The 12,679-nt window shown below is 53.5% G+C and overlaps 1 protein-coding gene across 1 annotated transcript in view; it reads right to left on the reverse strand.

The window, feature by feature from the left end:
- LOC144948249 (serine/threonine-protein kinase 33-like) overlaps positions 1-11,675 on the reverse strand; it is a 26,092-nt gene extending 14,417 nt beyond the window's left edge. Inside the window, exons 1-4 of the mRNA XM_078877673.1 lie at positions 11,666-11,675; positions 8,219-8,364; positions 4,083-4,196; positions 1,806-1,910 (exon numbers count right to left, since the gene is read on the reverse strand). Coding sequence (XP_078733799.1) covers positions 1,806-1,910; positions 4,083-4,196; positions 8,219-8,287 — 288 coding nt within the window. The 5' untranslated portion in view covers positions 8,288-8,364; positions 11,666-11,675. The remainder of the gene's footprint in view (positions 1-1,805; positions 1,911-4,082; positions 4,197-8,218; positions 8,365-11,665) is intronic.
- Between the last annotated feature and the right edge of the window lie 1,004 nt (positions 11,676-12,679).

Here is a 12,679-nt window from a genome sequence, read left to right on the forward strand (position 1 = left end):
CAACACGCTAGCACGCTAACACGCTAACAACACGCTAACAACGACACGCTAACAACTACAACACCCAGCTCGCACAGCTCCATCGCTAGAAACACACGCTAGCAACACGCCAACGACACGCTAACAATGACACGCTAACAACGACACACTAGCAACAACAACACCCGGCTCGCACAGCTCCATCGCTAGAAACACACGCTAGCAACACGCCAACAATACGCTAACAACATGCCAACAACGACACGCTAACAACGACACGCTAACAACACGCTAACAACGACACGCTAACAACGACAACACCTGGCTCGCACAGCTCCATCGCTAGAAACACACGCTAGCAACACGACAACAACACACTAACAACAACACGCTAACAACAACACGCTAACAACACGCTAACAACGACACGCTAACAACACAACAACAACGCTAACAAAACGACAACACGACAACAACACAACACGCTATTTTACGAGGAGTCATGTTTGCATAGACCACAATACCTGCAGTCATAATGCAAACACAAAACACAACTCTGATAATGTATGCACTGTCCTTGAAGTTGATTGGTCCACACCCGAGACAGCTTTCCTTAGAGCCTAGTCTCACATGGTGTTGGACCAGATGACGCCAAAAGGCGCACAACTCAAAGACAACGCACCATCAGAGTATGAGAGCTCGGGGTGTTTGCATCATGACTGCAGGTATTGTGGTCTATGCAAACATGACTCCTCGTAAAAAAAGGTGTCAGTTTTGTTGCCAGATAAAAGGGAAAAAAAACCAATCATCATATTTTTCTACTGGCAAAGGAGGTTCCAATGGTGTTGTTGTTGTTTTGCACACGTGAGGCGGGGTGAGCAGAGGTCGCAACCGGGTACCCGATACCCGTACCCTACCCGATACCCGGCTACCCGTACCCGGCCGGGTACGGGTACCCGTTTGCGACCCTGGTGCGGCCGGGTACGGGTAAGGAATCAAAACCCGTTTGCGACCTCTGGTTGGTGGGTGAGTAAGTGGGTGCGTGGGTGAGTGGGTGAGTGCGTGGGTGAGTGAGTGAGTGGGTGAGTTCGTGGGTGGGTGCGTGAGTGGGTGAGTGGGTGAGTGAGTAGCTGAATTAGTGTGTGAGTGAGCGAGTGAGTGGGTGAGTGAGTGAGTGAGTAGCTGAATTAGTGTGTGAGTGAGTGGGTGAGTGGGTGAGTGAGTAGCTGACTTGGTGGGTGGATGAGTGAGTGAGTGGGAGAGTTTGCGACCCTGGTGCGGCCGGGTACGGGTAAGGAATCAAAACCCGTTTGCGACCTCTGGTTGGTGGGTGAGTAAGTGGGTGCGTGGGTGAGTGGGTGAGTGAGTGGGTGAGTTCGTGAGTGGGTGAGTTCGTGAGTGGGTGAGTGGGTGAGTGAGTGAGTTCGTGAGTGGGTGAGTGGGTGAGTGAGTGGGTGAGTGGGTGGGTGAGTGTGTGGGTGGGTGAGTGGGTGAGTGAGTAGCTGAATTAGTGGGTGGGTGAGTGAGTGGGAGAGTTTGCGACCCTGGTGCGGCCGGGTACGGGGGGTAAGGAATCAAAACCCGTTTGCGACCTCTGGTTGGTGGGTGAGTAAGTGGGTGCGTGGGTGAGTGGGTGAGTGAGTTCGTGAGTGGGTGGGTGGGTGAGTGGGTGAGTTCGTGAGTGGGTGGGTGAGTTCGTGAGTGAGTGAGTAAGTGAGTGAGTGAGTGGGTGAGTGAGTGGGTGCGGGGAGGGGGGAGGGGATGAGGCCGGGGTGTGAAGGGGATACATTTGGGGGGGGGTGCGGGTGGGTGGGGGTGGTGGCTACCTTGGGGGTCTCCAGAACCGCGTAGAGACGAATGATGTTGGAGTGTTGCACCTTCTTCAAGATGCTCACCTCCCTCTCCAACAGTCGCACTCCCACGCTGCCCGCCTCCGAAGGCAAAGAGATCACCCCACCGGTGGCCATGAGATGTTGACTACCTCGCCTGGTACGCAGGAGGTCGTGGGTTCCATCACGACCCTGACGACGCCTGCTGCTGCTGTATGTTTGGAGTCTGCGTCTCTCTCTCATCATCATCATTATCACGATGGGCTAGGAGATGTTGACTACCTCGCCTGGTCTGCAGGAGGTCGTGGGTTCTATCCCGACTCCTGACGACGCCTGCTGCTGCTGTAGATTTGGAGTTTGCTGCGTCTCTCTCATCATCATCATCATCACGGTGGCTAGGAGATGTTGACTACCTCGCCTGGTGTGCAGGAGGTCGTGGGTTCGATCCCGACCCTGACGATGCCTGCTGCTGCTGCTGTATATTTGGAGTCTGCGTCTCTCTCTCTCTCATCATCATCACGGTGGCTAGGAGATGTTAACTACCTCGCCTGGTGTGCAGGAGGTCGTGGGTTCGATCCTGACCCTGACTATGGCGGCAGGGGTAGAGGTAGTGGTGGTAGGAGTAGTGGTAGTGGTGGTAGGAGTAGTGGTAGTGGTGGTAGGAGTAGTGGTAGTGGTGGTAGGGGTAGTGGTAGACGTGGTAGTGGTAGAGGTGGTAGGGGTAATGGTTGGGGCAGTGTTAGTGTTAGTGGTAGAGGTGGTAGTGGTAGTGGTAGAGGTGGTAGTGGTAGAGGTGGTAGTGGTAGTGGTAGAGGTGGTAGTGGTAGAGGTGGTAGTGGTAGTGGTAGAGGCAGTGGTAGTAGTAGAGGTAGGGGTAGTGGTAGGGGTAGTGGTAGTGGTAGGGGTGGTGGTAGTTGTAGGGGTAGTGGTAGTGGTAGTTGTAGGGGTAGTGGTAGTGGTAGTTGTAGGGGTAGTGGTAGTGGTGTAGGGGTAGTGGTGTAGAGGTAGTGGTAGTAGTAGAGGTAGTGGTAGGGGTAGTGGTAGTGGTAGTTGTAGGGGTAGTGGTAGTGGTAGTTGTAGGGGTAGTGGTAGTGGTGTAGGGGTAGTGGTGTAGAGGTAGTGGTAGTAGTAGAGGTAGTGGTAGTTGTAGGGGTAGTTGTAGGGGTAGTGGTAGTGGTAGTTGTAGGGGTAGTGGTAGTTGTAGGGGTAGTGGTAGGTGTAGTGGTAGATGTAGGGGTAGTTGTAGGGGTAGTGGTAGTGGTAGTAGTAGAGGTAGTGGTAGGGGTAGTGGTAGTGGTAGTAGTAGGGGTAGTGGTAGTGGTAGTAGTAGAGGTAGTGGTAGTGGTAGTTGTAAGGGTAGTTGTAGGGGTAGTGGTAGTGGTAGTTGTAGTGGTAGTTGTAGGGGTAGTGGTAGTGGTAGGGGTAGTGGTAGTGGTAGGGGTAGTTGTAGGGGTAGTGGTAGTGGTAGGGGTAGTGGTAGTGGTAGGGGTAGTGGTAGTGGTAGTTGTAGGGGTAGTGGTAGTGGTAGTTGTAGGGGTAGTGGTAGTGGTAGTTGTAGGGGTAGTGGTAGTGGTAGGGGTAGTGGTAGTTGTAGGGGTAGTGGTAGTGGTAGGGGTAGTGGTAGTGGTAGGGGTAGTGGTAGTTGTAGGGGTAGTGGTAGTGGTAGTGGTAGTTGTAGGGGTAGTGGTAGGGGTAGTGGTAGTGGTAGTTGTAGGGGTAGTGGTAGGGGTAGTGGTAGTGGTAGTTGTAGGGGTAGTGGTAGTGGTAGGGGTAGTGGTAGTTGTAGGGGTAGTGGTAGTGGTAGTTGTAGGGGTAGTGGTAGGGGTAGTGGTAGTGGTAGTTGTAGGGGTAGTGGTAGGGGTAGTGGTAGTTGTAGGGGTAGTGGTAGTGGTAGTTGTAGTGGTAGTGGTAGGGGTAGTGGTAGTTGTAGGGGTAGTGGTAGTGGTAGTTGTAGGGGTAGTGGTAGGGGTAGTGGTAGTGGTAGTTGTAGGGGTAGTGGTAGTTGTAGGGGTAGTGGTAGGGGTAGTGGTAGTGGTAGTTGTAGGGGTAGTGGTAGGGGTAGGGGTAGTGGTAGTGGTAGGGGTAGTGGTAGAGGTAGTGGTAGGGGTAGTGGTAATTGTAGTGGTAGAGGCAGAGGTAGAGGCAGGGGTAGTGGTAGTGGTAGTAGTGGTAGTGGTAGAGGTAGGGCTAGAGGTGGTAGTGGTAGTAGTAGAGGCAGTAGTGGTAGTGGTAGTAGTGGTAGTAGTAGTGGTAGTGTGTGGTAGGAGTTCTCACCTTGTCCTTGTTGAGTTGCTTCACCGCACACTTCTCCCCGGTCGCCAGGTTCACGCCTTCAACGACCAAACCAAAACTACCGCGACCCAGAACGCGACCCAGACGGTACAACTCCTGGAGACATGGCGGGGGGAGACACGGACAAGACACATCAGTGGTGGTGGTGGTGAGCGCTAGAGACAGTGTCAGTGGTGGTGAGCGCTAGAGAATGTGGTAGTGGTGGTGAGCGCTAGAGAATGTGGTGGTGGTGGTGAGCGCTAGAGAATGTGGTGGTGGTGGTGAGCGCTAGAGAATGTGGTGGTGGTGAGCGCTAGAGAATGTGACAGTGGTGGTGAGCGCTAGAGAATGTGGTGGTGGTGGTGGTGAGCGCTAGAGAATGTGGTGGTGGTGGTGGTGAGCGCTAGAGAATGTGGTAGTGGTGGTGAGCGCTAGAGAATGTGGTGGTGGTGGTGAGCGCTAGAGACAGTGGTAGTGGTGGTGAGCGCTAGAGAATGTGGTAGTGGTGGTGAGCGCTAGAGACAGTGGTAGTGGTGGTGAGCGCTAGAGAATGTGGTGGTGGTGGTGAGCGCTAGAGAATGTGGTGGTGGTGGTGAGCGCTAGAGAATGTGGTGGTGGTGGTGAGTGCTAGAGAATGTGGTGGTGGTGGTGAGTGCTAGAGAATGTGGTAGTGGTGGTGAGCGCTAGAGAATGTGGTGGTGGTGGTGAGTGCTAGAGAATGTGGTGGTGGTGGTGAGCGCTAGAGAATGTGGTGGTGGTGGTGAGCGCTAGAGAATGTGGTGGTGGTGGTGAGCGCTAGAGAATGTGGTGGTGGTGGTGAGTGCTAGAGAATGTGGTGGTGGTGGTGAGCGCTAGAGAATGTGTCAGTGGTGGTGGTGGTGAGCGCTAGAGAATGTGTCAGTGGTGGTGAGCGCTAGAGAATGTGTCAGTGGTGGTGGTGAGCGCTAGAGAATGTGACAGTGGTGGTGGTGAGCGCTAGAGAATGTGGTAGTGGTGGTGGTGAGCGCTAGAGAATGTGACAGTGGTGGTGGTGAGCGCTAGAGAATGTGGTAGTGGTGGTGGTGAGTGCTAGAGGCTGTGTCAGTGGTGGTGAGCGCTAGAGAATGTGGTGGTGGTGGTGGTGAGTGCTAGAGGCTGTGTCAGTGGTGGTGAGCGCTAGAGAATGTGTCAGTGGTGGTGAGCGCTAGAGAATGTGGTAGTGGTGGTGGTGAGTGCTAGAGGCTGTGTCAGTGGTGGTGAGCGCTAGAGAATGTGTCAGTGGTGGTGAGCGCTAGAGAATGTGGTAGTGGTGGTGGTGAGTGCTAGAGGCTGTGTCAGTGGTGGTGAGCGCTAGAGAATGTGGTGGTGGTGGTGGTGAGCGCTAGAGAATGTGGTAGTGGTGGTGGTGAGTGCTAGAGGCTGTGTCAGTGGTGGTGAGCGCTAGAGGCTGTGTCAGTGGTGGTGAGCGCTAGAGAATGTGGTAGTGGTGGTGGTGAGCGCTAGAGAATGTGACAGTGGTGGTGAGTGCTAGAGAATGTGGTGGTGGTGGTGAGCGCTAGAGAATGTGGTGGTGGTGGTGAGCGCTAGAGAATGTGGTGGTGGTGGTGGTGAGCGCTAGAGAATGTGACAGTGGTGGTGGTGAGCGCTAGAGAATGTGGTGGTGGTGGTGGTGAGCGCTAGAGAATGTGACAGTGGTGGTGAGCGCTAGAGAATGTGGTAGTGGTGGTGGTGAGCGCTAGAGAATGTGGTGGTGGTGGTGGTGAGCGCTAGAGAATGTGGTGGTGGTGGTGAGCGCTAGAGAATGTGTCAGTGGTGGTGAGCGCTAGAGAATGTGGTAGTGGTGGTGAGCGCTAGAGAATGTGGTGGTGGTGAGCGCTAGAGAATGTGACAGTGGTGGTGAGCGCTAGAGAATGTGGTGGTGGTGAGCGCTAGAGAATGTGGTGGTGGTGGTGGTGAGTGCTAGAGGCTGTGTCAGTGGTGGTGAGCGCTAGAGAATGTGTCAGTGGTGGTGAGCGCTAGAGAATGTGGTGGTGGTGAGCGCTAGAGAATGTGGTGGTGGTGGTGGTGAGTGCTAGAGGCTGTGTCAGTGGTGGTGAGCGCTAGAGAATGTGGTGGTGGTGGTGAGCGCTAGAGAATGTGTCAGTGGTGGTGAGCGCTAGAGAATGTGTCAGTGGTGGTGGTGAGCGCTAGAGAATGTGTCAGTGGTGGTGAGCGCTAGAGAATGTGTCAGTGGTGGTGAGCGCTAGAGAATGTGACAGTGGTGGTGAGCGCTAGAGAATGTAGTGGTGGTGGTGAGCGCTAGAGAATGTAGTGGTGGTGGTGAGCGCTAGAGAATGTAGTGGTGGTGGTGAGCGCTAGAGAATGTGGTAGTGGTGGTGGTGAGCGCTAGAGAATGTGTCAGTGGTGGTGGTGAGGGCTAGAGAATGTGTCAGTGGTGGTGAGCGCTAGAGAATGTGGTAGTGGTGGTGAGCGCTAGAGAATGTGGTGGTGGTGGTGAGCGCTAGAGAATGTGGTGGTGGTGGTGAGCGCTAGAGAATGTGGTAGTGGTGGTGGTGAGGGCTAGAGAATGTGGTAGTGGTGGTGAGCGCTAGAGAATGTGTCAGTGGTGGTGGTGAGGGCTAGAGAATGTGGTGGTGGTGGTGAGCGCTAGAGAATGTGTCAGTGGTGGTGGTGAGGGCTAGAGAATGTGGTAGTGGTGGTGAGCGCTAGAGAATGTGGTGGTGGTGGTGAGCGCTAGAGAATGTGGTGGTGGTGGTGAGCGCTAGAGAATGTGGTGGTGGTGGTGAGCGCTAGAGAATGTGTCAGTGGTGGTGGTGAGCGCTAGAGAATGTGGCAGTGGTGGTGAGCGCTAGAGAATGTGGTGGTGGTGGTGAGCGCTAGAGAATGTGGTAGTGGTGGTGAGCGCTAGAGAATGTGTCAGTGGTGGTGGTGAGGGCTAGAGAATGTGGTGGTGGTGGTGAGCGCTAGAGAATGTGTCAGTGGTGGTGGTGAGGGCTAGAGAATGTGGTAGTGGTGGTGAGCGCTAGAGAATGTGGTGGTGGTGGTGAGCGCTAGAGAATGTGTCAGTGGTGGTGAGCGCTAGAGAATGTGGCAGTGGTGGTGAGCGCTAGAGAATGTGGTGGTGAGCGCTAGAGAATGTGGCAGTGGTGGTGAGCGCTAGAGAATGTGGTGGTGGTGGTGAGCGCTAGAGAATGTGGTAGTGGTGGTGAGCGCTAGAGAATGTGTCAGTGGTGGTGAGCGCTAGAGACAGTGGTGGTGGTGGTGGTGGTGAGCGCTAGAGAATGTGGTGGTGGTGGTGAGCGCTAGAGAATGTGTCAGTGGTGGTGAGCGCTAGAGAATGTGGTGGTGGTGGTGGTGGTGAGCGCTAGAGAATGTGGTGGTGGTGGTGGTGGTGAGCGCTAGAGAATGTGTCAGTGGTGGTGAGCGCTAGAGAATGTGGTGGTGGTGGTGGTGGTGAGCGCTAGAGAATGTGGTGGTGGTGGTGAGCGCTAGAGAATGTGGTGGTGGTGGTGGTGGTGAGCGCTAGAGAATGTGGTGGTGGTGGTGAGTGCTAGAGAATGTGGTGGTGGTGGTGAGGGCTAGAGAATGTGTCAGTGGTGGTGAGCGCTAGAGAATGTGGTGGTGGTGGTGAGCGCTAGAGAATGTGGTGGTGGTGGTGAGCGCTAGAGAATGTGTCAGTGGTGGTGAGTGCTAGAGAATGTGGTGGTGGTGGTGGTGGTGAGCGCTAGAGAATGTGGTGGTGGTGGTGAGCGCTAGAGAATGTGTCAGTGGTGGTGAGCGCTAGAGAATGTGGTGGTGGTGGTGGTGAGCGCTAGAGAATGTGTCAGTGGTGGTGAGCGCTAGAGAATGTGGTGGTGGTGGTGGTGGTGAGCGCTAGAGAATGTGGTGGTGGTGGTGGTGGTGAGCGCTAGAGAATGTGGTGGTGGTGGTGAGCGCTAGAGAATGTGGTGGTGGTGGTGGTGGTGAGCGCTAGAGAATGTGGTGGTGGTGGTGAGCGCTAGAGAATGTGTCAGTGGTGGTGAGCGCTAGAGAATGTGGTGGTGGTGGTGGTGAGCGCTAGAGAATGTGGTGGTGGTGGTGAGCGCTAGAGAATGTGGTGGTGGTGGTGGTGAGCGCTAGAGAATGTGGCAGTGGTGGTGAGGGGGTAGCTGCTTTGGCACCAGCACGGAAGCCTCGTCGTGGTGCCGGGAATGTGGAGTGGGTCTCCGCTCTCCCAGCCTCGCTGTCATGGCAGATGCCGGCTCCTGATCGCCTCAAACTCTCCCTGGTCAACTCGCTTGAGTCATGCGCATGGAGACTTGTCACCCTGACAAGTGAGATCAGGTGGTGAGCAATCATCACTCACTCACTCACCAACTCATTTACTCATCACTCACTCACCAACTCATCCACCCACCAACTCATCCACCCTGACAAGTGAGATCAGATCGTGAGCACTCATCACTCACTCACCAACTCATCCACTCGTTCACCCACCCACCCACTCACAAACTCACTCACCAACTCATCCACTCAACCACTCACAACTCATCCACTCACTAACTCACCCACCAACTCATCCACCCTGACAAGTGAGATCAGATCGTGAGCACTCATCACTCACTCACCAACTCATCCACTCGTTCACCCACCCACCCACTCACAAACTCACTCACCAACTCATCCACTCAACCACTCACAACTCATCCACTCACTAACTCACCCACCAACTCATCCACCCACCAACTCATCCACCCTGACAAGTGAGATCAGATCGTGAGCACTCATCACTCACTCACCAACTCATCCACTCGTTCACCCACCCACCCACTCACAAACTCACTCACCAACTCATCCACTCAACCACTCACAACTCATCCACTCACTAACTCACCCACCAACTCATCCACCCACCAACTCATCCACCCTGACAAGTGAGATCAGATCGTGAGCACTCATCACTCACTCACCAACTCATCCACTCGTTCACCCACCCACCCACTCACAAACTCACTCACCAACTCATCCACTCAACCACTCACAACTCATCCACTCACTAACTCACCCACCAACTCATCCACCCACCAACTCATCCACCCTGACAAGTGAGATCAGATCGTGAGCACTCATCACTCACTCACCAACTCATTCACTCACTCACCAACTCATTCACTCATTCACTCGTTCACCTACCCACCCACTCATCACTCACTCACCAACTCATCCACCCACCCACTCATCCACTCGTTCACCCACCCACCAACTCACAAACTCACTCACCAACTCATCCACCCACCCACTCACCTACCCACCCACTCATCACTCACTCACCAACTCATTCACTCACTCACCAACTCACAAACTCACTTACCAACTCATCCACCCACCCACTCATCCACTCACCAACTCATCCACCCACCCACTCATCCACTCGTTCACCCACCCACCAACTCACAAACTCACTCACCCACTCATCAACTCATTCACACACTCACTCACCAACTCATCAACTCATCCACCCACCCACTCACCAACTAATCCACTCACCAACTCATCCACCCACCAACTCATCCACCCACCCACTCATCCACCCACCCACTCACCAACTCATTCACTCATCACTCACTCACCAACTCACATACTCACCAACTCATCCACCCACCCACTCACCAACTCATCCACTCACCAACTCATTCACTCACCAACTCATCCACCCACCAACTCATCCACCCACCCACTCATCCACCCACCCACTCACCAACTCATTCACTCATCACTCACTCACCAACTCACATACTCACCAACTCATCCACCCACCCACTCACCAACTCATCCACTCATCAACTCATTCACTCACCCACTCATCCACCCACCCGCTCACACATTCATGCACTCACCAAGTCATCCACCCACCCACTCACCAACTCATCCACCCACTCACTCACCCACTCACCCACTCACCAACTCATCCACCCACCCACTCACCAACTCATCCACTCATCAACTCATTCACTCACCCACTCATCCACCCACCCGCTCACACATTCATGCACTCACCAAGTCATCCACCCACCCACTCACCAACTCATCCACCTACTCAAAGATCCCCCGTGTAGCCTTAACAGACTGTAGGGGCAAGTGCCGGCACGGCACACGAGGGGGTGGGTGGCCAGCACCACGCCCGGCCGCCTTTGTCTCCCCAGTGGCGATGTTTACTACACACCGCACCAGGTACTGATTTTAGGCTGAGAAATGTGACGTCACATCAAAATGCGCAACTTTAAATAAATATAAAATTGTTATAACAACACTAAGTGTTATAACAACACTCCTACAACGTCAGAGTGCAGCGCCACATTAAATACGCGCTACAATGACAATAGTTTAAAGCGATTTGAAGAATTTTTAATTTTCAAAATGGAAATATGGTTTTGTGGGGGGAGGGAGGGGCAGAGCTTTATGACGTCATCTTTGAGGGGGGATCTGTGACGTCATGTGACGTCCAAAATCGCGTGACGTCATTTACGGACGGCTCATTAAGTTAATTTTCATTACATTTTTGTTATTATTTTATAATTTTTTGTCAATCTACGTGACTGTAACCGAAAGACCCGATGAATATTTAATTATCTTCTTGGTTCTTTCGGTAAAGTCAGGTAGAAGGGAAATAATAAAATAATAAAAATAAAACACCTGAGGACGGCTGCTTGCGTTGTGGCCGAAACGTCGTGAGAATTGTACTTTTATAAAGTTTTATTTTCATTAATTTATTATTTCCCTTCTACGTGACGACTTTACCGAAAGAACCAAGAAGATGAATCCCTGCTGCAGTCACGAAAGAAGCTTTAAATCGAAATATTTAATTAGTTTTACCTCACAAACTTTGCCTTATAGGTTAGAGAGCCCGAGAAAGAGACAAAAACATCGCAAAAAACACAACGATCGATCGTAACGCCACTCAGGAAAACTATAACGTCGCTAGTTTACAAACATTTAATTAACAATAACAATTAAAACATTTTTTAAAAAACAACAACTTTAATTAGTTTTACCTCACAAACTTCGCCTCGACGGGACAGAGCCCGAGATATAAACACAACTGACGATCGTAACGTCACCCGGGCAACGCAAACGTCGCAAACTTACGAAACGTTTAATAAACACAAAGCATTTAAAATGTAAACAAAAAGTTTAAAACTTAAATTTTTTAGTTTTTTTTCTCGCCTCACAAAACTTCGCCTCACAAACATTCCGCTAACTGAACGCGAATGAGAACATCGCGATAATCGAGCAACTTCTAAGGTCGCTACTTACACACGTTTAGTCAGCAAAAATAATACAAAATGTTAACAAGATTTTAACTTTAATTTTGTTCATTTTTTTTACCTCACAAACGGACGGAGCCCAAGAGGAAGAAACATTAAAAAAATATATAACGATGCCGCTTCTCCATTGGCCAGCTGCGCATCACGTGGGGACGAACGGCGGCTTCCCATTGGTCGGACGCACGGATTCCGAAGCAGCTAAGGGGGGTCGGGGGGGAGGGGCTGTTTCCCCTAGCAACGCGACGCCGCGACCTGATTGGACAACGGTTGCTAGGTGATGGTGCTCTCTGCGCTGTCACTCACAGATCCCCGCGATCGACGCTCCACTGCTCCTGTCTGTCGCTCACAGATCCCCGCGATCGACGCTCCACTGCTCCTGTCTGTCGCTCACAGATCCCCGCGATCGACGCTCCACTGCTCCTGTCTGTCGCTCACAGATCCCCGCGATCGACGCTCCACTGCTCCTGTCTGCCGCTCACAGATCCCCGCGATCGACGCTCCACTGCTCCTGTCTGCCGCTCACAGATCCCCGCGATCGACGCTCCACTGCTCCTGTCTGTCGCTCACAGATCCCCGCGATCGACGCTCCACTGCTCCTGTCTGCCGCTCACAGATCCCCGCGATCGACGCTCCACTGCTCCTGTCTGCCGCTCACAGATCCCCGCGATCGACGCTCCACTGCTCCTGTCTGCCGCTCACAGATCCCCGCGATCTGCGCTCCACTGCTCTTGTCTGTCGCTCACAGATCCCCGCGATCGACGCTCCACTGCTCCTGTCTGTCGCTCACAGATCCCCGCCATCGACGCTCCACTGCTCCTGTCTGTCGCTCACAGATCCCCGCGATCTGCGCTCCACTGCTCTTGTCTGTCGCTCACAGATCCCCGCGATCGACGCTCCACTGCTCCTGTCTGCCGCTCACAGATCCCCGCCATCGACGCTCCACTGCTCCTGTCTGTCGCTCACAGATCCCCGCGATCTGCGCTCCACTGCTCTTGTCTGTCGCTCACAGATCCCCGCGATCGACGCTCCACTGCTCCTGTCTGCCGCTCACAGATCCCCGCCATCGACGCTCCACTGCTCCTGTCTGTTGCTCACAGATTCCCCGCGATCGACGCTCCACTGCTCCTGTTTGCCGCTCACAGATCCCTGCGATCGACGCTCCACTGCTCCTGTCTGTCGCTCACAGATCCCCGCGATCGACGCTCCACTGCTCCTGTCTGTTGCTCACAGATTCCCGCGATCGACGCTCCACTGCTCCTGTCTGTCGCTCACAGATCCCCGCGATCGACGCTCCACTGCTCCTGTCTGCCGCTCACA

Source organism: Lampetra fluviatilis, chromosome 48, assembly GCF_964198595.1.
Source record: "Lampetra fluviatilis chromosome 48, kcLamFluv1.1, whole genome shotgun sequence".
NCBI lineage: Eukaryota > Metazoa > Chordata > Hyperoartia > Petromyzontiformes > Petromyzontidae > Lampetra > Lampetra fluviatilis.